Source organism: Hyaloscypha bicolor (assembly GCF_002865645.1).
Source record: "Hyaloscypha bicolor E unplaced genomic scaffold K444scaffold_165, whole genome shotgun sequence".
NCBI lineage: Eukaryota > Fungi > Ascomycota > Leotiomycetes > Helotiales > Hyaloscyphaceae > Hyaloscypha > Hyaloscypha bicolor.
This window is the reverse complement of record NW_020194667.1, coordinates 377,201-404,227: the sequence shown is the minus strand read 5'-3', so window position 1 is coordinate 404,227 and position 27,027 is coordinate 377,201. Positions and strand designations below refer to the sequence as shown.

The window sequence follows — 27,027 nt, the reverse complement described above, 5'->3', positions numbered from 1 at the left end:
AAGGCCTGAACCCTGGAAGCCCCTGCCAAGTCCGGACACCCACCAACCCGCACACAGATCAGACGAGGCTGCGAGGCTGCGAGGACAAGATACGCGCAGGATGCTCTTCGTCGCCACTACATCAGAATCTGGACAACCAACACAATCCTTGACTATCTTGTCAACTGCCGGAGAGGGTTGGAGGATACTTCTCAACCTCACTGAATTCGACAGCTTCACTTCGTCTGTCACTTCGAACAAACGGAGAACACATCCTGCGAGTGAATAGATCCCGCCGGGTCATTTCTATGTAAAGGATTTGCACTCTCTGAAGCTCACCTTCCTCAGCATAGCCACCCGAGGTACGATCTGGTTTATTGGTTTGGATGCCGTCCCCTCTTTCCCTTTCTTTCTTTCTTTCTTTCTTTCTTTCTTCCCTTCTTGTCTGCTTGCATCAGTAATATCAAAGCTCACCAACCTCTTGGTTTCAACTCCTTCCAGTCGAATATTACATGAGATTCTACCAAGCGCGCCGACCGACGCGAAAACCCAGATCCGAAACACAGTTACTCGATTCGTAGATTACACTGGGGATTTGACGAGTTCCAATGCCGAGAAGTCTTGATTGAGGCCACGCGTTTGGAAGCCATAAGCCGAAAACATGGACGAAAGTACACGAAAAAACATGCCCGACCCAGACCAAGAATGTCGAATTTCCAGAAGGCGAAGTTCTCTCCAGCCAGGGATGAGTTCAGCCACAACTAAATAGATCATGTCTGGCGACATCGAACCCGAGACGCCTGAACCGAGCAAGACCTTGGTCCAGCCCATGAGACGAGAACTTCTAGACATTCGCCACCCGAGGTTTCCGGATTAGACTGCGACGAACTCACTCCTTCGCAGCCCCCCAGTGGGTCGTCTAGGTCTGCTGTTCAAAATCCAAAATCAGTCAACAGCCAAGGGCAAGGTTATCTTGGTATCAAGAAGACATTCAATAGTATCCTTGGTACTGCCCCTAACCACCTACTTCTGAGATGATTTCCCTGCTAATGTCGTATCGAGGGGTTCACCATAACACTTCTCCCGCTAAAGAATTACAGATCAAAGACAAGAAGATCAAGAGTTTGATGGCCAAGTATGAGCAGCATAAACAGAAAGCCCAGCTCATCGCGAACCGGATGGGCGATCTTGAACGTACAAACCACGATTTGGTTCAAGATCAAAAGAAATTGAAGGAGGGGTATGCTGAACTCGATCGTACAAACCGTGACCTGCTTCGCGATCAAAAGAAGAAAGACATCGAATGTCAAGTCAGAATCCACAGATTGGAAGACGATCTCGAATTGGCCCACGGTGACTACGAAGAACTAGTTCGCAACCAGCAAGAGGCTTCGTTTAAGCAGATGAGCAAAGGACGATGGCTTCCTATGGAAGATATCACAGTGGTTTGCAAACTTGATGGAATCAAAAGAGAAATCCGAAGCTGGGCAAGAGCAGCCGCAGTAAAAAGTACAGAAATTCTTGAGAAAGTCGACCGTCCCGAGCTCAGCGGCTTGCTGGAGAGTTTGTCACACGTCGCTGTGCTTGAAAACAGACAGCTTCCAAGAGGACTATCAACACCAAAATCTCCAGCACTCTTATTAAACGCACTCCTTGCGCATCATCTGTACACAACCATTTTCCGAAGCCCGTTTTTCTTCCTTGTGGACGCACGCGGCAATGATTCTTGCCAAGCTGGAGGTTTTGAACTGTTACGTTGGATCTATGAACAGGCGCAAAATTGTAAGACTCTTCTCTTCTTGCACAGGCACAGTCTAACAATGCTAATACTTTCAGCCAACGCAGAAGATGCACACAATTGGAGGAGTCAAACTCTACGATTGCTACTGCCTGCCCCAGGAACAAACTCTACAGAAGGCGAAAGTCGGCTACACATCTCATCAATGCAAATCATCGCCGATGTCTCCCAGACCCAGGCTTCGAATTTTGTTGAATTGGTAAGCTAGCTTGGCTAGCTTACTAATCCTTCCAGTACCAGGTTCAACTACTAATTTAGCTTCGCCACTCTCATTTATAATGGTTTACTATGGAAGCTTATGGAACGCTCACTATGGAAGCTCAGGGAACGCTCACTAATATATATGAGTCATCTGATTTATAATATACCGGAGGAAATCGCCACCCACTAGTGGGTATATAAGAACTGTACTTTAGATTCCCTCCTCTCCTTTTTTTTACTCTTCACTCTCCTGTATCTAGTCATTCTACAGATTATCAAACTCTAATATATCGATTTTCCATTAATAAATCGATCACTTTCCAATAGGTTCTGAGCCCGGCTAGTGCTTTACTAAGTCAAGTGTCACGAGACCCTTAGTATTCACCTGTCCATTTCCGATTTCATCAAAATCGTTAATTCTATTGAATCACACCTATTATTTCGGCTTTGCGTCAGCAGAATTCACCAAAAAACACGGCCTTTTTCGGTCAGAAATTCTCCGCAAAATCCAATATGCCGGATAGCAAAAAATCGACATATGTCACCTATAAAGGTACAAAAATCGAACCTCTCTCAGATAGTAATATCTACTCCTGGATGGATAACGCTATGAATATCTTTATCGTCGAAGATCTATGGGAATATATCGACCCCGATCAAGCTCCTGCTCTCATAAAAGCAGCTCCAAAGGACGATAAATCGATTGCTCGTCAAGTAGCAATTACCAGAGCGGTACTAAGCTTGCTTATTACCCATAATACCTGGTAATAATTCAAGGAAATCAAGCTTGCATACCAAATTTGGACCCAGATTCAGGTCAAAGCTAAATAGCTAAAGGCCCAGAAGGAAGCTTTATATCTTTAATAAATAGAAACTATTACATTTGATAGTACCAAGGGAATGGACGACTTCATTAACCGCATTAGTCGCAAAGTAGCTGAAATCAAGGGGGTAAACGGGTCGATTTCGGACGTTTCAGTGTCCGGATACCTGATTCGCGGACTGCCAAAGGAATACGACTTATATAAGCCCCTCCTGAATTCCATTAGAGCTAACGTTAATAAATTGAAGATAGAATTGCTCAAAGCGGACGCTTCCACTAAAGAGGACAAGCTTAGGGCTAAAACCTCCAATTTCAACTTTAACCCAGATACCACTCCTAAGGCACTAGCTGCCCAAGGGAGTGGAGATAATCAGTCGAAACCAAAGCAAGCTAATAATCCAAACGCTTACTATATATTCCACAAGTTCAAAGGGCACGATATTAAGGACTATATTACCTACAAATTAGCCCAGGATTTCTTTAATTCCAATAGAAAAGACTCTAATTCCACTAATCAGGAGGCGCCATTAGCTCTATTAGCTATCTATAAAAAGGCCTGGACTGCCAGAAAATCAACTACTGAAAAATCGACATCCAGCGCCCTTCTTAGTAGCCAATTACTTGACGACGATTCCACGAATATCTGGTATATCGATTCGGGTGCTACGGACCATTTTACAGGGAGTAAAAGCTCCTTTATTACCTATAAAGATGTGGAACCATTTCTAATTACTCTTGGTAATGAATCCATAATTCTCATTAGGGGGAAAGGAACCATTATTTTAGCCACTAAACCGGAGCTAAAAATATAGCTTAATAATATGCTTTATAGCCCCTAATTCCGGAACATCTCCTTATTATCGATTCCCAAAATTACACAAACTGGAGGAGATATTAATTTTTCTAAAGGGAACGTCTATATTATTAATGACGGAATAGCTATTGCAACTGGTACATATAACTCCTCCACAGGGTTATATTAGCTTGACTAATTTGGTTTAGGGCATACCCTAAAATCGTCAAAATCGGATGCGCTAGTCTCCCTTAGCGGAAGCCCCTATATACTCTCCATTAAAGAACACGTCAAGGGAGTTTCACTCCTAAACCCAGCGTCCCAGCTATACAGAAAACTAGTAGGAACTACTGCAGAATCTAATAATGGTTCCACTAATGATTCGGATAATCCCGATACAGATTACGGAGATACCATTATTATTGATACTGGAAATTAATAGCTTGACGATCCATTAGAAAACGATGGAGAAAACCACTCCGGTGCCAAAGGGGGTGCTACTGAAAACGCGTTACGTGACGTAATTAGGGGTGTTTCTGACCTAAGCGAGCCCCCTGAACCCCTATTCAGGGAAACCAACCAAGAACCTATAGCACCTACAGGTGCTCCTGAACAGGGTTCTACGAATCAGGAGGCGCCCAAAATGGATAGTTTTAGGGGTAAACTACTCCCTAGAAGTGCTTTTAAACTGCTACGATCGAAGCTACGGCTTATTAGCCTCACTGACGTCAAACCTGGACTGAAAGGAGGAGGCGTGTTGAATTGGTAAGCTAGCTTGGCTAGCTTACTAATCCTTCCAGTACCAGGTTCAACTACTAATTTAGCTTCGCCACTCTCATTTATAATGGTTTACTATGGAAGCTTATGGAACGCTCACTATGGAAGCTCAGGGAACGCTCACTAATATATATGAGTCATCTGATTTATAATATACCGGAGGAAATCGCCACCCACTAGTGGGTATATAAGAACTGTACTTTAGATTCCCTCCTCTCCTTTTTTTTACTCTTCACTCTCCTGTATCTAGTCATTCTACAGATTGTCAAACTCCAATATATCGATTTTCCATCAATAAATCGATCACTTTCCAATAAATTTCATGGACGGAGCAGCTCGATATCTTCTTGATCCCAGCAGCAACCACGAAGAGATGAAGACAAAGCTCAGGGATATCTATCAGGACGCCGCAAATCTGTCTTGTTGCCTATGGACTCAAAAAACCACACTGGAATGCTGTACCTTGCAAGAGATGCAACGCCTGAAAAACCTTGCCTTTGACGCCGACAGTGAATATCTGAAGCCGCATACATTAGTTAGATATGATGAGCATGAGGACCATTTAAAGGGCAGGCCAATCACGTTAATTGTTCACCCTCTCCTCCTCGCTTACGGCACCGATGAAGGCAAGGACTATGGTAGCAAGAGAATTTGGGCCAGTGCGGAAGTATGGCTTGATAGCAAGTCAGGTTAACGAACTACTCTCGGGTTAGTGGAGACTTTTGCTTCCGTGCTCGCCTTGAGCGTGAGTCTACACCTTTGCATTTGCGTTGGTGGTGGATGAATGAGCAGAACGCATTCAGGAATTTGCACCTGCATTTGGTGCCTTCATACGTTTTTGTTTTCCTTTTTCATGTACAGAACAGCGTGGAACACTCCCGTTCTATTCCTTCTTACTTCCCCACGAGGGAATTAGCATTCAAAAAGCGGAACTTGTTAGCACATAGCTTCGGGCGTACTTGCCGAGTCTCAGTCGTGGACTTCAGGATCAAGCCTTTACACCTCAAATTCCTGAACCTCCTTGTGATTCTAACAAGTCCGCATGATGTGTTGAAAGACATACAATAATGAAGAAGCTTTTAGTCCACTTTGGAAAGCATGCAGGAAGTGGCAAGTATAATAATCTGAAGTGAAGCAGCCCTAACTTGACGAAGATCGAGGTTTCCAACCCCCGAAGACATTCAAGCATTCATCTTTTAACTTTTCCACTTCACAATCACATTCAAGAGACACGAACAAAAAGGATAAACCAGTTTCCAAACTCCATAAATTCATTTACAGTCATCAAATCTACACATCCACGGGACCAGCCCACAAACTTCTCCTTACTTACCTTTCCCCTAGTAACAACTCCCCCAAGCAACCTGCTGCTGCGACTGCTGATACGGCGCACTGGTCCATCTCTGCATCCCATCATCCTGTCTCGCAGGAATCAAGCACTCGCCACACTCCCACGAGTCCGCCATCATGAAGTCCCCATCTCTATCCTGTATCCGCGGCCTCTCGCATGCGATCTCAGGTGGGATATATCCAAATTGCCACCCCTGTCTAGCTGAATCTTGCACAAACTGAATGGGAGGAAGGAGAATGGGACGTTTGGAGACTTGTTCGCCGATCAGTTCCATAGCAACGCTGGGGTTGCTTCGGTAGCTTTGATTTTGGATGGGTTGTTGCCATTGCTGTTGCGGCGGTTGGTATGGTGCGGGAATGGCTGAGGGCTCGCGGTAGGTTTGCGGGAAGTAGGCCCCTGCTTGTGGAGGGATGAAGCTGGTGTGGTTCGGGCAGTCTCGCGCGATGTGCCCGCGTTGACTGCATATTTGGCACGGGTCGTTGAAAACGATGGGTTGACCGTTGAAGTCTGGGACTTGCGGGGTTTGGTAGGCGCCATAAGCTTGAATATGACCTTGATTTTGATTTTGTGCGCTATTATTGTTGTTGCCTTTCTTGCTGCAGTCTTCGGTATTGTGATTTCTCATGTCGCAGTTGGAGCAGTACTTGCCACCTCCGTTATTTTGCTGACCATTTTTGTTTCCTTTCCCGTTGCCACCATTACTATTATTATTATTGCGGTTGTTCTTGTTCTTGTTGTTATAGCATTCTTGGGTGGTATGGCCGTTCTTCTGACAGTTTTTGCAGTACTTTTGTTGGCCGCCGCCGCCGCCGCCGCCGCGACCGCCTCCTTTACCACGAGCCATTTTTGAAGCTTAAAAATGAATGTAATTAAAACTTGGAGGTTGTTTTGATATAGGTGGGTTGGGTGGTTGAAGGTTGGAAGAACGGGATTGTCTTGATATGATAACGTGAATTAAATCGTACTTTGGAAAACAAAACAGGAAGAGGGGACAACGCTCTTGTTATATACTTGAAAGACATTGAGAAATGATGGACTATTGTCCTGAGTGTCGATCAAAGAGGTCTTTGCTCTCCCAGGGTTTCCTTTGATGAAATGGTTAAAGACAGGAGTAGGACATTGTGCGAACTAGGAGAAATCGGTGAAGGACAATAGACACAATTAGAGACCCAGAGAAAGAAACTCGATGATACGGTGAATCTAAGTCAGTAACCGTGCTTTGTTGGAAGGATGCGTTCTTCTTTCATAGCACTTCGGAGGAACGAGACATCCAGAGGTTACTGCCTCGAAACTTCTCTGCCCTCCTCTTCTCCAACATGATCGTGTGAGAGTATTCACAGTAGCGTGATCCGAAGGCTCAGTCGCCATTTTTCTCTTATTCCCTGACTTGGGACTTGATCTCTGTCTTCTGAAGCGTTTGTGGTTGATGGTCAATCCGCCCGCCAATATCTTCAGCACGCCGGGAAGGCAGTCTTGATTCCAATGATCTGCTCCACAGTATAGGTAGTTGCAATTGTGGCTCCCGTCAACGCCGCTTGCCCTGAGTATATGATTCTGGTTTTGATTCGTGTTCCTCGCGTTCCCGGGTTGAGAAACTTGGAGCAGTTCAAACGAAAGGCCTTGCTCGTACTCCTCCGCTGTTTCTTGCATGATGTCGGTTGTGAAAAGGACCGGGGATAGTTGGGGTATATTCTCTTATGATTATTTCGTGCATCGTCTTGGAAGGCCAGCGCCGCAGAGCCTTATATGTGAAAGTTATGACCGCGATTGCTGACAGAAACTTGGAGACCGAGCCGGATTGCTAGAGATTTGGAGGAAAGGCTCGTATGCTGAGACATTCTTTGTACAGGAATTCTCGATTTGGTATGGCCATGGCCATCGAGTTTCGATTGGCTGGTGTTGTGACAAAGGGTTCTTTGTTGAGTCTAGATGATTGCGTCCAAGACAGTACAGTGCAGCTTCGACTTTCGCTGGATATGTGTCTTGCATCCGCTGGACATCTCATTCCAGCGCATGATACTTCGAGCATATCCACAACTTCTGGGAGGACATCGAGTTGGATTTAGTTGCGTAGCACTTGAGTCATTATTACTGTATCGTTATTGTCGAATATTTGATAGAAGGAAGTAAAAGTCAGTACCATCGACCTCCATCAGTTGACATCAAGGAGTGCACACGTGACAGCATGCCAGACCTCGAGGGACAGCGAATCTGGCGTCGACTTTGAGGTCATGGCTTCTGATTAAATCTCGGTATCAAGTGGCCAAGGCAATCCTATGAGTTCTCACTCGTAAATGAAGGGTTGCTGAGGATTGGATAAAGTGTCAGGAAAGGAGGAACGACGTCGAAGCAAGTCCGTGAAGCCGACACTGAGTGCATTAATACTCTGTAAATAGGCAGAAGCCCGAGGGGTTGCACTCGGTCAGAAATTTGCTGGAAGAGTGTATCCGTGAACCGCACAGTATCGGGTGAACAAATGAAGAGGAATACTGGGAAATAGGAAATTAGGTTGGGTAGAGTTACTTTTGCTGAGTCATCAGTCCCCTCTAGTATTACCCCGCCCCCTTTTCTCGAGTTTCTGGGAAACTCATCACGGAATTGTTCATCGAAAAATGTAAAACACACTGTTCTTATTCTATATTTCTGTCTTTCCTAGTCTTCTATAGACCTCCTAATATGAATTATCATTTTCCAATTCTCCCCTTTCTTCGCCAGCCTCCCTTCCACACAAGTATCCAATCATTCCCCACCAGCTTTGCAGCCACGTTAAGTCTCTTTATACCAGCAAGGGCCTCTATGCCATCCAGGACTGAAATCGCATTTAACAAGTGGCGGCCATAGGTGACGAGCCGGGCACTGGTTCTGAGAGCTATGCTCAGTCCCGCAGTGTCGACATTTATACATGTTGCAGTTGCTCCGCAGCCAGCTGTCGTTGCTGCGAGGCATCTGAACTTTTCTGGATATAGCGAAAATCTTGTGTTGGGATGATCTGGTTACCGTTTGATGTTCGTTGAACTGGGAGGAATCTAGGTGGTTGTAACTGAGGTGAGAGCTCTGCTCGATTGAGGAACCAGTCAGGTGGGCGATCGCGAAGTTATATCCTCGAGCTCTTTGATCCTCTGAGATCTTGAGATATTGTCTCGTATTGAATCGAGGTGCTCTTCAGTTATTTTAGTAAGACTCGGTTGGTGCATTGTCTCAAGTGTTTCATGTCATCGCCATCATCTCTGATCTTTGTTCGGAGGGCAATTCGAGTCATCTCCGTGTGAAACCACTACACACAACGTGAAACTCAAACCTATTGTCGGATGTATTGGAGAATAGTCTGAAGCGCGCCGACGCCAAGTCTGAGATATGGGAACAGCTCTTCATTGTATCCTTTAGCTTGAAGTTTGATTCTGCAATTTGAGATGACTTACTCAAAACGGTCTGTGATTAAATTGTTCTATTCCAAAATTGATCCTAGGCAGTACTTGTGAAACGCCATACAAAGATCGAAATCGAGAGGTTTTGACAGACTCGTTCACAGTTCCTTCAGAGGTCTAAGTAGACAGACGCACTCATCAGCGCTCGAGACGGTTTCAATCCCTAACTCCAAATCTCACAGAATCCCTGAGCTGCCTCCTCAAAATTTCAAACTCAATCCTCTGTATATCCCACGAATAACACACTACTTCCACCACAACTTGTACGGTGTGAGAATTGCGCGAACTGGCATCCAGCGCAGTATCGGTACAAGAAGCAGTGGGTGAGAGCAAAGAGGGGAAGCCAGCGGACTTACTCAAACCTGAAATGGTTAAGCCACTCACACAAATTAAAACATATTATTTGCAAAGAGTTCCCCGAAAGAAATTCAGAGCTAATGCAAATATTACAGCCATCTTTTTTTTCTTCCTTCTCAATACACTCACCAGTCACGCCTTACGCTTAGGCAAAAGTTATTCCAACATTCAATTCAAGTTGCTGAAGAAACTGCCCCTTTCAAGTTTAAAATTTCTCAAGGTCCAAAGAAACCCACTCTGAAAACAGCCCCCCACAATCCATCATCAAAGGGCGCTTCTATATTTACTTCCCCACTCGTCTCTTTATCCCGCCCTTTATAACCTCGGAAAACTCATATAGAACTCTCTCTGACCCCCTTCGTCACTCTCCCTTTTAAAAAAACACAACGCGAACCCGCCCAACATGAACAAGTTCATCATTTAGTGTAGTTTGTAAGTCCCCAATAAGAAATAAAATGTCCTCTCGTGGATCCTCCTACTCCGGACCCACGAATCTGCCGCCCACGGCCCTCGAACGCGCAGCCGCCAAAGCGCAAAGAGCGCGAGAGAAGGAACAACAGCAAGACTTCGACCCATATCTCGATACGCGTGCTGGTGCGTCCCCCTCCAGCTCTACCTTCCCCCACTTCCAATCCGTGGACTGGGCTCCCACTCCAACTTCCGCGGTTAAGGAAGGAGAAGAAAAAGATTCCACCACATCTACGCCTACAACATACCTCTCAGCCGTAGACTGGGGAGCAACCGACGAACCCAGCGGCACCAGCGGTCTCGGAAATGCACGAGGTGGGGAGGTAAAAAGGGGTGTGTATGAAGCATGGCACTTGACGTATGAGCCGATGAGGAGGCCAAGCAGAGGCTTATACGTGTGGGAATGTGTGAAAATGAACCCAGCGCATTTCCCCACTGTGGCTCAGGAGAAGCAAGAGAGGAGATGTGAAACGTGTGGCCATTGGCTTGCGCCGGTTGAGTGGGTTGAGAGCGGGGGTATCGGCGTTGGATGAATATACTATGTATCATTGGGTTTTTATTCATCTTTGTGAGAATGTGTAATTGGTTGATACTTGATAATATTTCATTATTTATTGTGGCCTTGGAAACATCTCTTGCTCAGCCAATCGGCTTAAGCGAGGTGATTCAGGGGCTTACACGAAGGCATTATTAATCCAACGCAGGCTGCAACATGCTTCCCCTCGTTGCTTTCAAATCATCTTACAATTGGTACTTCTTCCGCTCCGAATTACTTATATTCGTAGCAGCAGTCCATACGGGCATGAGCACACTTCAATAGTCTTTTGTCCTTGCTCCCAACCCTTTCTGCTCGCTGAAGCCCAACCCCATCCTTTAAATTTGGCGCTTTGCACGGACCAATCTCCGAGCATAACGAAAATGAGTAACCAAGCAGCATGGATCCCCTCCAAGGGCGCAGCAATCGAAATCGGCCATGCAGAAATGCCAATACCTGGTCCAGGAGAATTGGTTATCGAGGTACTATACACGTCACTTCACTTCACTTCACAAATCTCTATTCCCTCCCCACCCCTACCCGACCTCCAAAGTCCTCTCCTAGCCATCCAATTCACACCGCAAACAGAACCATGCAATCCCTCTGCACCCAGGCGACTGGAAACTGGCGAAAGGGATCATCCCCATCCCAATGACCTACCCCGCGATTCTCGGCAGTAAGTCGCTCGCTTTCACTTGTGCCCGATGAAGTGGATTGGAGCATATGCTCACAGCAACAGATTACACAGCAGGCACAATCCACTCCTTAGGACCCAACACAACGCGATTCAAAGTCGGCGAGCGAGTACTCAGTATGTCTGCTCTCGCGCTGCGGAATGATCACCGCTTTGGCGGACATCAGAAATATACGCTTTCTACGGAGATGCTTACTGCTCACGTGCGTCCCTCGCTTCCCCTTGCCCTTGCCCTCCCCTAAACAGAAATTGCAATTGCAATCGAAATTGGGCAATGTACTGATGTTTTCAATAGATTGGGCCAGACGTAGGGTTTGAAGAGGCATCCGCAGCATCAATCGTCTACGCCGCCATGTCGGCACTAGTCCTGCACCTCAATCTCGCGCGCCCTCCCCTGCCCCCCTCGCCCCGCGATCCGATTTCGCGATCCGCAGAGAAAGTGCTGATTTGGGGCGGCGGCTCCTCACTCGGTTTCTTCGCTGTTCAGATCGCTGCTCTGGTACCCCCCCTCCCTTCCATTTTCACATCAAAACAGAGTTTGAGCCATGTCTGACCCTGGTGTAGGCAGGCTACACCGTTCTCTCTACCGCTTCGCCCGCTTCCTTCGAGGCCCTGAAGCAAGTCGGCGCCAAGGAGGTCCTGGATTATCGCTCCCCGTCGATTGCAGAAGAGGTGATTGCGCTCGGGCCGTTCAAGACGGTTTTCGCGGCTGCCGACGCGGCGGGAGATCAGGTCGTTATCGGGCAGGTGTTGGCTGCGCAGGGAGGAGGCAGGTTCATCAGTACGATGGGCGTGCGGCCTGGGGTTGTGCTGCCGCCGGGGGTAGAGGGCGTGTTTGTGCAGTACATGGATGATTACCTCAAACCTGAGAATGAGGAGTTCGTGAAGTGGGTTTGGGGCGATGCCGGGTTTTTGGAGTGGGGGTTGAGAGAGGGGGGATTGGCGTTGGGTGAGGTGGAGGGGATTGGTGGGTTGGGGATGCTTGCGGAGGGTTTGAGGAGACTTGAGAAGGGAGAGGCGAGGGGGAGGAGGTTGGTTGTAAGGCCGGGTTTGGAGTGAGGATGGGAGGGTTTGGACATGATGAAAGATTTTTATCTCTGTTGGTACCTGAATCGATCTGAAATCCAAGTCCTGGGTTCGGAAAGGGAGCTTTATTAATAGCTTTCGTCTTGATATTAACTTGTGTTAGACTATGATTCTTCTCTAACCAGACCTCTAGAGTTCTTCGGCAACTTCGCTGCATATCCTAAGGGCGGAAAAGGAAACCACGAAGTCACGTGCCTAGGTTCCGCATCTTTCTCAAGCTAGGGGAGGAAATTCAAATATTTCTTTTACCCGCGACGTGCTATGAGCAATAAAACCACGCAGTTAAAATTCCTGTTATATTTAGAAACTGGTTTTATTCCGTGAGAGCCGTCTCTAATACCGACATTGAGACATTCAGGGGAGTAACTGAAAGATTAGCAGAAAAGTTCAGATATATGTTCGGGGAAGGATGAGCATGGAATTGTCTTAACTCGCGAGTACGAGGTAATAGCAACTAGCACTCAATGCTAAGAATAGACCAACTATCAAGAGAATAAACGTTCTTTCTTTCAATCCGGCTCCCTGATGACAAAGAACCAAATTCTGCATTCGAAAAATTTATCGAGCTGGCGCAAGAATAATCCCTTTATCCCACACCAAGAGAATAGAGCACTTGCTTTGTTCTTCCTCCATACAATGCATTGTCCCAGAACAGGGACTACTTGTCGGCATATAGAATTGTACATTGCCTGTTTCATCTTACCTCCTAACCAGCGCCATCTAGTTGCAATAAACTTACCCTGACACATAAACCTATCTCGAAGTATCACCCCACCCGATACTCACACACGGATCTAGTCCCCACACACCCCTAGCCACACCAACACAAAGGGATCAACATGTCATCCCCACGCACTCCGGCAGCGCCACCCACCGCTTCCCCAACCCAAACCCAGCTCCAGCACGAACAGAACCTCGCGAACACCCTCCAACCCCTCCCCATCTCAGCCTTTTCCTCAGACTCAAGCTCAGGCGAGGAGGAAGGCCACAACCTCTGCACAGACGACGAGTACGACGTCGAACTCGGGACCGCGCGACTCTTCCCCATGCGCCACGCTCCCGTTCGACGTCTCATCATTCGACGCCGGAAGACGGCGCCTGTAATCCCAGCAAGATCTGCTCGCCGAGCAGTAAAGAGATCCGTGACGGCGCCTGCTTCACTAATTCAGGGGAGAGTTACGACTCCGCATCCGGTATCTGAGAGATCGACGAGAGGAGGTGCGACACCGCCGTCAGCAGTTCCGAGAGTACCGAAGCTGGTGCCGAAGAGGGCTGAAAAGAGGTATGGGATGGTGTTGCCTCTTACGTCGAAACAGATTGAGGCAATCAAGAAACCGAAATTCACGTCACCGCCACCACTTCCAGAAAGATCGCTGAAACGCACGCTAGTGTCGATTTCCGTGCGCTCCGGCCATGAGGAAGGGGTCGTGCTCGAAGCTATGCCTGTGCCGAAGCGTGGAGAAAGGAACGCGAAAGAGGAAAGACCGTCACCGCCACCGCTGCCCGAGAGGAGTTTGAAACGTGCAGAGGCTTTACGCCCAGCAGAGAACAATTCATCTCTACGAGAAGAAGAAACAATCGTGGCGCCAGTAGCGCAATGTGTGCCCACGAAAGCAGCGTTCTTTGACCCGAACTCCAAGTTTGATCTCTACTCCACCTCCGACTCCGAAAAGGATGAGGATGAGGTTGAGGAGGACGATGTGGATTGGCTGGCCGTGCATAATATGTATGAAGACATTCAAGCTGGCCGTTTGGTCTTTCCTCCTTCCCCCGAAGTTCCGGGTTTGAAGGCTGGAAGTGAGGCAAGGGCGGACGAGAAAGAGGTTTTTGAGAGCCAAGGGAAGTTGTTCGATATGAACGATGATGGCACTGCCTTCCGCAACCCTTTTACGTTTGAGGGAGGGAGAGAAGTGAGTGAGCAGGACATGGATGATGTTTTGAGTATCGTTCCATCTGCCCCAAACAAGGTGAGAAAGACGAGCCAAGAGAGCATTAAGAGGGCGATTGGTGATGAGTCAATCCATGGATTGACGCCGAGCCCGAAGATCTCACCTAGAACTACTGAGGTTGAGAAGACTGAGGAGGCTACTGAGGTCGCTGCGCCGAAGTCAAGTGTTCAGCGATATCAATCCATCGGCGCTGACCCTTGGTCGCTAAACGAGGAGCAGGTCGAAGAGGAAGAAGTGGAGGAGCACGATGAGATTGTCAATCCATATGGTGATCAGTTCGCTCTCCCAGGCGGAAGGTGGACCGTTCTCTCGGGTGAAAGATCCTTGAGTCGATCATCTGACTACTCTGCTCCTTCCCGACTTCCCTCTCCTATCCCACGGGTCAGAAGCCGGGAGGCGATGCTTTACTCATCCATTGCCAATCCTTGGCACGCTGAAGTCATGACTGCGATCAACGCAATTGCGGAACGCCAAGCTTTGGACGATTCACTCGCAATCTTCGCTGGCATTGACGTCGACGCACTGGTTGCCGACGCTCAGAGCGAGGGAAATGAACTCCAGAATACCGATGAGGCGAAAGGAAGTCTCGATGTCTTCAATCTGGCGCCTCATGAGCCGACTATGGAATGTGGCTGTCAACATTGTCACACGCACTACTGTCCCAGTCGTGAGGACTTGAAAAGTGTCCACGATCCCAATGAATGGTGTCACTGCTTAGCTTGTCGTCTCTTCCGCAGGAAATCAGAGGATGAGAACGAGCGTGCTGAGCAGGCTGCGTTCTGGGCAGCAAAGTTCGATGAGCTGGCTGCTGAAGTCGATGACGCCTGGGCTGAGGAGGAGAGCAGATTGCTTGACTTGATGGATTTCAAGGCCGAGGAAGAGGATGCAGATGCGTTCAAGCCCAAGAAGACCCATAGATTGGGCGACTGGGTAAGAAGACATCTGAGAAGTCCATGCGGTGTGTGATCCAGTGATTCCAGCCTCTTCTGCTCGGTACCCTTGAGGAAAATGAAGGAATGAAGGTAAGTTATTTCTTTGCAAAGGCTAAGAGATTTATAACCGTCAAGAATAATAATAGACAATGAAAATATCTCTCCAAACATAACATCTGAAAACCTTTGCGTGAAACCTGTGAGACACGAGGCTTCAGCATCGTCAAAACTCCCGCGACAACAGCGCTGGCCTCAAAACGGCCCGATTCTCACGAAACCCCTCGACTCACGATCCCCAGATTCGGACAGACAAAGAAGGCGGAGAAAAGTTTGAGTGTTGTCGGGAAAGGGAGGGCTTCGACGGCGAGGCCGCACATATGGGGTGGCCAGACCCTCGCCTCGCCCCTAGTGCGCTCGTAATTATGCTCGGCCAAAATGTTGGACGCCCAAAACAGGGGTCCAAGTCAACAGAAACGGGGCCAAATTTGGAGCGAGACCTCTCAACAGCCGGTTATTCTCGTGGCGAGGGCCGATCTGAGGGGCAGAAAATTTGTATCGAGGGTGGGGGGTGAAGTATTCGCAGCAGATGGAAGCAGTGAAAATATATGGAAAACGGAGTGAAGCGTGAAGAGAGAGAGGAGAGGAGGAGAGAGGTGAAGATTGGCCCCCAACTCACTCAGTGGAGATTGGACCCCGCTCCAGGACCGCATCATGTGATGTGGGCAACGTTAGCAGGACCGCAGCCTTAGGAGTAGAGTAGCTTGACTTGGAAAAGTGGAATCGCGGAGATGGTGCACTCAGCCCGCGCTGCGCTGCCAGGAAATGCAATAATACAGTAATGGCCAAGCCAAGCCAGAGTCAAAAGCAGCGCGCATTTCGGCTGTGGGGGAGGAGGAAGCCGCAGGAGGGAGTGGCCCACTGTTGAAATCTGTGCAGCGCGCTCCCCTCCCATTCGGCGACGACGGTCCTCGCTCTCAACCCCGCATCGTGCCGTTGGAAGTGCTCGCCGCTGCCTCTGCGACCTCGCAAATTGGCTGCGAGATGGTTGCGTGTGTGAGGTCATCGCGCGCAGGGATGGGCAGGGATGGGCAGCGAGAGCCTTCGCGACAGGGAACAGCTCGCCGCCCCGTCCACAGATTCGGCGAATGATGGGCTGCTGCGGAAAAGCCTGGGGCAAAGCGCGGGCCTTCTGGAGCTACCAACAACACCACCAACGCCAGCCTTCCGAATTCAAGGCCAAGCAGACAGACTCTGAACAGCTTCATCCCGACTCCTCCCTCCCTCCCTCCCTCCCTCCCTCACTCTCCCCTCTCTCTCAATAAATAAGAGATCCCGTCCCGACTGCGCCGACGTCTTGCACAGCAAGAGCACTACACTCACTTCCCACTTCCAGCGCAATTGACTCGGTAAGTAAAGTTCTCCTTCGTCTGATCATTCGCCCTCACTCGCCGACGGTGGAAAGCTGACCTATCATGTAGGGAAAGCTCCCACGAACGTCAGAGCTCCGTCCCCGACCAACTCCCTTCGAGAGACCACAGGAGATCGCAAACACCAGCTCTTTCCTCGCAATCAGGTCGTGAAGCTGCTTTCTCACATCCAGACTTGAGATTGCCGATTGCGCCATCGTCCGTCTTCCCTCCTTCAACATCCATCAGACCACCAAAGAAGCCGCCGCAAAAGGCTGCAACCGAAACGAGATGTCTGAAGGAAACCCAAACAGAGACATCCGGAACCACTATCTGTTCGAGATAGCCACAGAAGTCGCCAACCGAGGTATGTAGCACCAGCACCGTTGAAGTATGTGCGACCTGACGCCACCCCAGTCGGTGGAATTTACTCCGTCATCAAATCCAAGGCTCCCGTCACGACCGCAGAATATGGCGACAGATACACACTTATTGGGCCTCTCAATAAACAATCGGTAAGTCTGGAGCCCTGTTAAGCTCCGGGGACATGAACTGATGATCTCAGGCCGCTGTCGAGGTCGAAGCCCTAACACCGACGAATCCCCAACTGGCCGCAACAATCGAGTCTATGGAAGCGCGAGGAATTGGCATTTTATATGGTCGCTGGTTGATTGAAGGCGCCCCAAGAGTTCTGCTGATCGATACGAAGACTGCATATCGCTTCCTCGACGAGTGGAAGGCGGACCTGTGGAACACGGCTGGAATTCCATCTCCTCCCGGCGACGACGAGACCAACGAGGCGGTAGTCTTTGGATATCTTGTTGCATGGTTTTTAGGAGAGGTAAGCACATCCAGAGCTCAATTGGGAACGAGCTAACATGCGATAGTTCGTTGCACACGAAAAGACCAAGGCCGTCATCGCACACTTCCACGAATGGTTATCCGGTGTAGCTCTCCCACTCTGCAAAAGGCGCCGAATCGATGTCACCACCATCTTCACCACCCACGCTACTCTCCTCGGTCGATACCTCTGCGCCGGTTCAGTTGATTTCTACAACAACCTACAATACTTTGATGTGGATGCGGAGGCTGGAAAGCGTGGCATCTACCACAGATACTGCATTGAACGGGCTTCTGCGCACTCTTGCGATGTTTTCACCACTGTCTCCCACATCACGGCATACGAAAGCGAGCATCTTCTGAAGCGGAAGCCAGATGGTGTTCTTCCCAACGGTCTCAATGTTACGAAGTTTTCGGCCATGCACGAATTCCAAAATTTACATCAACAGGCAAAGGAGAAGATTCACGATTTCGTTCGAGGGCACTTTTACGGACATAACGACTTTGATCCCGAGAATACCCTTTACTTCTTCACAGCAGGTCGATACGAATACCGAAACAAGGGTGTTGATATGTTCATCGAGTCATTAGCACGATTGAACCACCGACTGAAGTCCTCCGGCTCGAAAATGACCATTGTCGCATTCGTCATCATGCCCGCACAAACACAATCGTTAACCGTGGAAGCTTTGAAGGGACAAGCTGTGATCAAGTCTTTACGAGATACTGTTGATGTTATTGAAAGGGGTGTTGGCAAGCGGATCTTTGAGCGCGCTCTCAAATGGCACGATGGGGACCCAATGCCTGATGCAAAGGATCTCATTACCAGCCAGGACCGAATTCTGCTCCGAAGACGGTTATTCGCCATGAAGAGACATGGCCTTCCTCCGATTGTTACCCACAACATGGCAAACGATGCCGAGGATCCGATTTTGAACCAAATCCGAAGAGTCCAGCTTTTCAACCACCCATCAGACCGCGTCAAGATTGTTTTCCACCCCGAGTTCTTGAACTCGGCAAACCCAGTTCTGCCAATGGATTATGATGAGTTCGTTCGAGGTACTCATCTTGGTGTGTTCTCCTCTTACTACGAGCCATGGGGTTACACTCCCGCAGAGTGTACAGTCATGGGAGTTCCCAGCATCACGACCAACCTCTCAGGTTTCGGCTGCTACATGGAGGAATTGATTGAGAACTCCACCGACTACGGAATCTACATCGTGGACCGACGTATGAAGGGAGTCGACGATTCCGTCAACCAACTCACTTCCTTCATGTTCGATTTCGCCGGGAAATCCCGCCGTCAACGCATCAACCAACGGAATCGCACCGAGCGACTCAGCGACCTACTGGACTGGAAGAGAATGGGCATGGAGTACGTCAAGGCTCGCCAACTCGCACTGAGAAGAGCATACCCCGCCTCCTTCGACGGCGAAGACGAGGATGATTTCATCCCTGGTGTTGAGCAGAAGATCAGTCGACCGTTCTCTGTTCCAGGCTCGCCGAGAGATCGCAGTGGGATGATGACGCCTGGTGATTTTGCTAGCTTGCAGGAGGGCAGAGAGGGATTGAGTACCGAGGATTATGTTGCGTGGAAGTTGCCGTAAGTTTCATTCTGTTCTTGAGAGAGTGGTGAGTGAGTCGGGGCTAATGGTGAGCAGAGAAGAGGAAGATCCAGACGAGTACCCATTCCCGCTTACGCTGAGGACGAAGAGACCCACGGGCCCGACGAGCCCGGTTGAGCCTGCGCTGCCGATTACGAATGGTGGCTCATGATACCCGAGCAGCGAACGCAGGAGCTGAGGGAAGATTGAGTCGTTGACTGCTGGCGGGTTTTTGGAAGGATTGAAGTGGTTGAATTGATGCACTGGGGGTGGGATGAAGGGGAGATGATACCTAATCATGTGATTGTACAAGACACACTTTGCTTTCTCTCGTTTTTAAATTGCTTTTTGCGCTGCATGCATGCATGATGCATTGGTTGTATTTTCTTATTGTTTTTTGCCGAGGTCATGAGGAGGAAAGAGAGAGAGAGAGAGAGAGAATGGGGTAGAGGGATGGATATTCGTCGTCTGAAGCAGAGTAGAGAGAGTAAATAGGGAAGAATGAGAGAGAGGGCGGAATTTATGTATTTGTGATCGACCTCTCCCATGCCTGAACTTTCAGGGATTACTGTCCAAGACGCGAAGCAGAAAGCGGCAACCACCAGCTGAAATTCGGCAGCAATGATCTCTTTCACTAAAAACCAGAGTATCCAACGGAAATAGGTGGCATAATTAAACACCCTTTGTTTGGTGGTCTCCTGAAAAGTGCTAACTATAGTAGAAAGACCAGATGAAAATCGTCTAGCTTGGCTTTAATGCACAGTACCACTATCCGTTTGCAATTGGACGGTCCAAGAAGATCAACAATGGCCTTGGAACGAAGATATTCTATAATTACGATCGATTCGGGCCTCCACCACCAGATAATCACCCAAAGAACTACTACCACACGGCCGTAAAAACCAGACAGCGACCCGAAAGACAGGCTGCCAGTTCTCAGTAGCAGCTGTACAAAGAGATACGTAGATAGTGGGCAGAAAGTGACGGGAATACAGGGCATTTGGACCCAAAATTGCCCTATAGCGCATATTTATAGGGACTGAGCCCGCTGTAATGCCCTAAAGTTCCTCGGCGTCGTGCCCTGAAAGCACCATATAAGGCATTCGCAAGGTTATTGGCGATCTTCAGGGGTATTAGTGCTTGCTGGCAGAGTAACCACAGCGCTCTGACCCTGAATAGGGGGGCCTTTATCCCTTCGTCCGGTGAGACATGTCCACACGCTAGCAAGGGGGTGTGCCGCACTGAACAGGGGGGCTTCGCCTGGCACAGGGAGCATAATAATTATATACCTTTGCATATAAATTTATTAGTAAGCTACATCGCGTGGATGAAATCGCATCCAGTAATGCCCCTCTAGTACGCGCTCATAGCCAGCAATGGACCATTCTTCCAGCCCACCACCAGAGCCTAATGGGCTAAAAACCACCCAATCACTTGCAAATATACTTCACAAACTTGGACCAATCACAGACGTTTCCTACGAGCCTTTCCAACCCGAATCTAGACAGCCAGCAAGAGCGATTCTACCTCCTGATTTTCCACGAAAACCACGCCCGTTCGATTACTTTAGCCTGTTCTTTACTCCCAAGCTTTTCCAGACAATTACTACAAATACCAATCGATATACGAGCATGCAAAGGCTACATATAAAGGAGGAGAGGGTACGAGAATGGACAGATTTACTTCTGGAGGAATTACACGTGTTTCTCGGTGCTATTATATATATGGGAGTACACGATGAGCCTCAAATTGAGATATACTGGAATTCAGACTTTAATAAAGGTCCTCTACACTCAATTACAAGCCATATATCGCTCTGCCGCTTTGAACAAATCAAGCGGTATTGCCATATTTCGTGCCCTATAAATGACGAGCAAAATGGGTATTACTTACCAAATAATAAGCTTTGGTGGTATAAGCTTGAACCTCTTGCTTCGTCTATACAAGCTTCTTGTCAAGTATATTACTCGCCTTCATCTGAAGTGAGTATTGACGAACTTATGGTACGGTGCTTTGGCAGGTGCGTTTCCCCCATTTTTATTACCCCGCTACCCCGCTAATTATTATTCTAGATCCTTACATACATACAAAATGCCCAAAAAGCCGATTAAACAAGGGTATAAAATCTACGGGCTTGCGGATCATAGATATATATATAATTGGACTTGGAGCTCGCGAGAGAAGGGGTTACAAAAAATGACTCTCTATCCAACCCTTATAAATACCGGTTCTCTGGTACGAAATCTGGCACTTTCCCTTCCACGCCACTACCTTACAATATACCTCGATAATTACTTTACCTCTGTACCCTTATTTTCAGAGCTACGAGCCTGTAAATTTGGTGCAGTAGATACTACTCGCCCGTACAAGCTATTTCCACCAGAATTATCGGCAATCAAAAATCGGTTCGCTACAAAGCTAGAATGGAATACCTTGCTTGCAGCAGTGGTTCAGGATGTACTTTGCTTAGCTTGGCAAGATAATAGTATTGTCTTAGCTTTAAGTAATATCCATACCGTGGATAAAGCGGAGGACTGGCGAGTGAAGGAAAGAAAACGTCCTGCAAAGACGTCCACAAATGGGCGAATCGTACGGGAGGTTTTTGGCGAAATGCCAATAAAGGAGCTTCAGATTCCTAGCTTTATTGATGATTATAATCAATATATGGGAGGGGTGGATCTCGCAAACCAATTCAGGGAAGTATATGAGAGTCACAAGCCTACCTTTAGGAATTGGTGGCCCTTGTTTTACTGGCTAATCGAGGTAGCCTGTATAAATGGTTACAGGCTTTACCGATTAAGTACAGTGGAGGAACGTCCCCTTACGCACTTGCAATTCAGAATCGAGCTTTATTGTAAGCTATTAGGGTATTCTGAGAAGGCAAAGCTAGAGAGCTTGCGAGTGGGGTTAGGGGGAAGGAGGGTATTTAATCCCGATGCCCCGCACTTGCATTACTGGGATAAGCGCCCTAGAGGCACTTGTGCATGGTGTTTATATAAACAAAGATGCCAAAAGGTCCTTGGGAAAGCTATAGAAGGGAGGGCAAAGCGCTCTATTGGGGGTTGTGTGTTTTGTAAGGTAAACTTGTGTAAGGTGGGGGAGTGCTGGACGCGATTTCATTCCACTGATGTAGCTTACTAATAAATTTATATGCAAAGGTACATAATTATTATGCTCCCTGTGCCAGGCGAGCCCCCCCTGTTCAGTGCGGCACACCCCCTTGCTAGCGTGTGGACATGTCTCACCGGACGAAGGGATAGTACGTACATCGCTAAATTACAGCGCTCATACTTAGGGCATTAATCTAATCTAATCTAATCATTTGACACACTGAAAAGGACGCAACGTTTTCATTCCTACACGTTCGGGCCCTTTAATAGGCTCGACCGAGCTTACGTGATTCCACGTATATACTTGATTACATACAAAAGCATGATCTGGAATCACACAAACTTCCATTCCAATACTAGCTAAGTGGTAGTCACGTGACCACGGCAGTAGCCACGGTCCAAAATAAGCATGGTTCCAGATTTCCAGGTGTATCAAACTCGTTGACTACAAGACCTAATGTCTTGATTAACGCCGTGCCATTAGGCCAGTTGAGTATTACAGTAACTGGAGCATTGTTACAGGCAGAGTACAGGTTATACGCAAAACCATCTCCGCTAGCTACTGGATTTTCTTCCATTACTGCGATAGATTGGTCTTCACCGTCCGGGCAGGGCAGAAAATCAAAATCTCCTGAGCTAGGGCATGGTGTAGCACCCGCCGGAATTGTGGTCGAAATCGTTTGGGATGAGCTCATCGTCTCTACCTCTGCCAGAGAACTGCTAGTAGAGGTGCTGGCATAGAAGCTGGTAGAATAGCCGGAAGAGGTGATTGTCGAGCTCCTCCTACTCGTAGAATAGTCAGAAGAGGTGATTGTCGAACTGCTCCTACTCGTAGAATAGTCAGAAGAGGCGATTGTCGAACTGCTCCCACAAGTATTCACATCTTGTGAACTAATATTCGGTAGTCCTTCAGCTGCCGGCCAGGACTCTTCAAGCAACTCCTGAGCCTCTACCCAAATCCTGTATTTTCTCTTACAGCCTGGTTCAGTAGCACTGTATTGAATAAGGATTTTCCCAAGAGGTGACCTGACACTTTTCGCTCCGATCGTATTCTTACTGTACATATATGTTGTAATTTGAATATGGGGAAATAGGGATTGGAGCATAAGTTCTATCATACGGATTTTACCCGCATATTCGAAAGTATCGTGACCATCTCGTACCCTGGGGGACATAATAAAGGCTCGAGGCTCATATAAGGGCTCAAAGGGTTGCGTAGGGCCGGTGAGCCCGCCAAGGCCCGGCATTCCGTCGTCCCCATTTTCCGATCCAGCTCCGTTAATTAGGGGTGTAAGGACGCCGTCTCGAAATTGATCGAAATTTGCTGTGAGGAAAAAGGGACCTTCCCACCAATGCGATACCCATACGGCTCCTTTTGATATAATAATAATCGAAGTACACCCAAAAAGGCTAGTCACACCAGTAGTAAGATCCTGTTCTCGAAAATATTCTAGCCTGTCCGCTCCCCCGTTTCTCATAATATCCAATAATTGCCCGCGTACCCTTGCCCTATATAGCTCTGTTAAGAAAAATCTAGTCACATCGCCGCCGTAATTCTCTGGACCCGCCATCTCACGCTTAAACAAAGCAGGTAAAGCTAGATCTTGGAGAGATCGGGCTTCTTCGAGTGAACATGATGAGCCCTCGCAATCACTACTTTTACTGCATATTTCTGTCGACGGTATCGGTGTCGGTGTCGGAATTGATGTGCTAGTAGTGCTATGAGGAGGTGACGTAGGTTGAGTGGCAGGAGGTGGAGAGGCTGGAGGCGGAGGTGGAGGTGGCAGAGGAGGTGGAGGAGGTGGAGGAGGCGGAGGAGGCGGTGGTATAGTAGTCAAAGTTGACGATACATAGGCTCGCTGACTTGTTGGGGATTTATTATGGATTGAAGTTGACGTAGTTCCCCTGGTAGTCAAAGATGACGGTGTATAGGCTCGTTGACTTGTTGTAGATTTATTATAGACTAAAGCTGATATAGTTCCACCATTATTGCTTTCTCGGTGCTTTCGACTAAGGGTCGATGTAGACCAACTAGAGGGGGTTGATATATTGTGCGAAACTAAAGGCACCCTACTGGTCGAACTAATCGCTCTTGTGCTTCGAGAAGTAGACACTGCTATATCTGTCGATGTCGATTGTCGTCCGCGAGAACTAGAGACGCCAGAACCATGGCAAGCAGAGGGACACAGAAGGCTTAGTAGTATAATACAGATAGTTGAAATCCGCAGGAATAGAGAGCGGTTGACGGAAAACTTGAAGAAAAACATGGGTAATAATAAGTTATCGACTTCCGAGATGCAATAACGATAATAGATCCAGATTTGGAGACGATATATAAGAAGGTAACATGATTATAAGGAAAAGTGTTCTCGGTTCGATTTGCGGGTATATTATAAGCACCCACGGTTGGGTTTTCTCGTCTAGAATTCCGTTCCTAGTATATAGATACAAGGTAGAGGAAAATAGCCTCACAGTATTTGATTTCAATACTAAGAAAAGCTTTTAACTCTATATTATAATATTCTCTAGTCCCTGCCTAATTTATAACTAATCCGCTCTCTTTTTAATCTTAACTTTCTAATTATCCCTTTGTCTAGTAAGACATGATCCGTACTAATAAGGGGAACCTGGCTCAGGCCAAAAAGACGTTCCTTTACTTAGAAACTTATTAGTTATAAATTACCTTTTCGCCCTAAGTCGGGCCCCCTTACTAGTATAAACTATATTTTACTAGATAAAGAGATAGTATTAATATACTTCTCTTAAATCTGCTATATTTAATTGGGTCTAATCTAAAAAAAAAAGGCCCGTATATATATAATACAAGGTTATATACTCGTGTCCCGTTACTTGCTTATATATCCTATTACTTCCGAGTTATATAACTAAGTTATAATCCTTAAAATACTAGCTATATTAATACTTAAATTAATAATATATATAGTTTTTTTAAGTTAAAATAAATTTAATTAAAACCTTATTAAATAATAAAAGAGAAAATTATATATAGTATTTTGTTACTATAAAGACAATGGCATAAAGTATCGGGAATACAGGGCATTTTGACCCTTAGTGCTCTATAGGGTGTGAATTTAGGGCAGAGCAACCATAGCGCTCGGATGCCAAACAAGCAACTATTATCCCTTCGTCCGGCGAGACATAGTCTATACTAGCAAGGGGGCCTGGCTCAGACCGGAAAGTCGTCCCTTTGCTTATAAACTTATTAGTCATCTATTGCCTTTTCGCCCTGAGCCAGGCCCCCTTGCTAGCGTGGACTATGTCTTGCCGGACGAAGGAATAGGCCCCTTTAGCGAAGGCTCCCTTGTAAGTACAGGGAAGAAGCCCTGAAAAGGTGTGGTAGCCCTTGTCGAAGGCGTAAATGCTGCTTTTAGGGGAAGGGCCTGGAAATATAGGGCCTTGTAGCGAGTTTGCTAGCTTGATCTATACGCTGGAGAGCCTAAAAGTCTCCCAATGCCCTGTATTCCCGATACTTTATGCCGCTGTCTTCGTATTAATCCTCGGTGGAGGATCGCTGGTATAAACTATTTCCACCCATACTTTGAGACAAGATGTGCACAGCCGCCCAAAACCACTGCTCTTCCTGTTGCACGAACCACAGCGGAGTATATTCCGGTCCCTGTCCCATCTGTACCAGTTACAGCCTAATCAACTGGGCTTCATTCAGATAACTCACACCATTAATAAACGGAACCCGAAGGTAGCACTAGAGACCTGCGACCGTTGCAAGCATAGGGAGCAGAAGCACTTATAGTGGAAGGACACGTGGGCCAACCTCCCTCGGCAGTTCTGGATTAAGGCCTCAGAGTATATCCCTTGCAAGATATACCAGAATTACCAAGTGGAAGAAGAACCGCCACTCAGGATCATCCCACTATTTTAGGTTAGTATTAATGAAGTCAGGCAACGGAAGCAGCAGTTCTAATGAAGACGTTTTAAGGTACCAGCCATTTGCGCAGTTTCTGCCTGCAGAGAGTAGATGCAAGTCGAACTCCTTATGGCACCTGTATGAGACGGCTGCGCACCGCGCAGATGTACGGATACACACACACACACACACACACACACATATATAGGTAGGATGTCACGAGCTGGCGAGGTTAGTGGAGAGTTGAAATGGTACTGTATCAGGCAACAAATAGGCCGCAGTGGTGCAGGCTTCTCAGACGGTATGCTTTCGTCTTATTGCGAGATCGTTAAGTTAAGAGTCTGGCCTCGATATAAAGACTGCTTGCTAATGACTTGCAGGCGGACCATAACTCCATCTTCATCTATTACGCCGAGAATGCTACAAACGTTATTAATTGTATCCGATTTCCTGCCCCCATAAAACCAAATCCGAACTAAAGGAAATGAGAAACAATTCTCTATTCTTTCATACAACAGTCTCATATCATCTGCGCAACTTCTAGCTCTAGCTCTAGCTCTAGCTCTAGCTCATCCGCCTCTAGCTCATCTAGCTCTAGGCAGCACTCTTACACTTCCGACCACACTTCCCCTTAACCTTAATATCATTCTTTACAGATGGCAAGTTCTTGTTTTTGATTCCTTACTAGCTCGTACGTTTTTCAGGCTAAAGAGAGGAGAGTTGCACGCGCCTCAGGCTGCAATATATACAAAAGCAGTCCCACCAACAGTGCTTCGTGGGTGGGATAATGTCTAAGAAAGGAGGACCCCGGCCACTCTATCTCTTATATACTACGCCTGGCCAGGTGGCCACCTAACTAGGGAATCGAACCCATTCTGGCCGCTCTCCTCCTTCGAGAGGCTCTTCCCTTGCCCATGCCCAGGGATACTATGTTAAATATAGAGCACTCTCTTGAGTTATTCTCGTATATGCCACCCCGAACGAATTTCCATCCACTCCATATCATTCTTTAT

The 27,027-nt window shown here is 47.6% G+C and overlaps 8 protein-coding genes across 8 annotated transcripts; 6 read left to right on the top strand and 2 right to left on the bottom strand.

Moving 5' to 3' along the window:
* Positions 1 to 1,157: 1,157 nt before the first annotated feature.
* Positions 1,158 to 5,065, top strand: K444DRAFT_542596 (uncharacterized protein; the record flags this gene model as incomplete). The annotated part of the gene is made up of 4 exons (XM_024875887.1): positions 1,158 to 1,761; positions 1,816 to 1,976; positions 4,123 to 4,126; positions 4,704 to 5,065. 4 exons carry the CDS (start codon positions 1,158 to 1,160, stop codon positions 5,063 to 5,065), a joined length of 1,131 nt encoding a protein of 376 aa, XP_024729646.1.
* A 1,679-nt stretch (positions 5,066 to 6,744) lies between these two features.
* K444DRAFT_190503 (uncharacterized protein) lies at positions 6,745 to 7,511 on the bottom strand. The gene has a single exon (XM_024870917.1). The coding sequence runs from the start codon at positions 7,370 to 7,372 to the stop codon at positions 6,923 to 6,925; it is 450 nt and encodes a 149-aa protein (XP_024729645.1). The 5' UTR covers positions 7,373 to 7,511; the 3' UTR covers positions 6,745 to 6,922.
* A 2,075-nt stretch (positions 7,512 to 9,586) lies between these two features.
* Positions 9,587 to 10,537, top strand: K444DRAFT_619450 (uncharacterized protein). Its single transcript, XM_024881517.1, has one exon. It carries the CDS (start codon positions 9,960 to 9,962, stop codon positions 10,503 to 10,505), a length of 546 nt encoding a protein of 181 aa, XP_024729644.1. The 5' UTR covers positions 9,587 to 9,959; the 3' UTR covers positions 10,506 to 10,537.
* Positions 10,538 to 10,890: 353 nt separating this feature from the next.
* Positions 10,891 to 12,760, top strand: K444DRAFT_704025 (GroES-like protein; the record flags this gene model as incomplete). Its single annotated transcript, XM_024888077.1, has 5 exons — positions 10,891 to 10,989; positions 11,096 to 11,183; positions 11,247 to 11,404; positions 11,497 to 11,700; positions 11,766 to 12,760. The coding sequence occupies 5 exons, from the start codon at positions 10,891 to 10,893 to the stop codon at positions 12,258 to 12,260; spliced, it is 1,044 nt and encodes a 347-aa protein (XP_024729643.1). The 3' UTR covers positions 12,261 to 12,760.
* K444DRAFT_190456 (uncharacterized protein) lies at positions 12,663 to 15,435 on the top strand. The gene has a single exon (XM_024870916.1). The coding sequence runs from the start codon at positions 13,127 to 13,129 to the stop codon at positions 15,200 to 15,202; it is 2,076 nt and encodes a 691-aa protein (XP_024729642.1). The 5' UTR covers positions 12,663 to 13,126; the 3' UTR covers positions 15,203 to 15,435.
* Positions 15,436 to 16,865: 1,430 nt separating this feature from the next.
* On the top strand, positions 16,866 to 19,190 carry K444DRAFT_646934 (glycosyltransferase family 3 protein; the record flags this gene model as incomplete). Its single annotated transcript, XM_024885269.1, has 5 exons — positions 16,866 to 16,941; positions 16,992 to 17,089; positions 17,140 to 17,415; positions 17,462 to 19,017; positions 19,076 to 19,190. 5 exons carry the CDS (start codon positions 16,866 to 16,868, stop codon positions 19,188 to 19,190), a joined length of 2,121 nt encoding a protein of 706 aa, XP_024729641.1.
* Positions 19,191 to 20,394: 1,204 nt separating this feature from the next.
* On the top strand, positions 20,395 to 21,401 carry K444DRAFT_704011 (uncharacterized protein; the record flags this gene model as incomplete). Its single annotated transcript, XM_024888076.1, has 1 exon — positions 20,395 to 21,401. The coding sequence occupies one exon, from the start codon at positions 20,395 to 20,397 to the stop codon at positions 21,076 to 21,078; it is 684 nt and encodes a 227-aa protein (XP_024729640.1). The 3' UTR covers positions 21,079 to 21,401.
* A 1,676-nt stretch (positions 21,402 to 23,077) lies between these two features.
* K444DRAFT_635689 (uncharacterized protein) lies at positions 23,078 to 24,395 on the bottom strand (the record flags this gene model as incomplete). The annotated part of the gene is made up of 2 exons (XM_024883901.1): positions 23,078 to 23,184; positions 23,249 to 24,395. 2 exons carry the CDS (start codon positions 24,393 to 24,395, stop codon positions 23,078 to 23,080), a joined length of 1,254 nt encoding a protein of 417 aa, XP_024729639.1.
* Between the last annotated feature and the right edge of the window lie 2,632 nt (positions 24,396 to 27,027).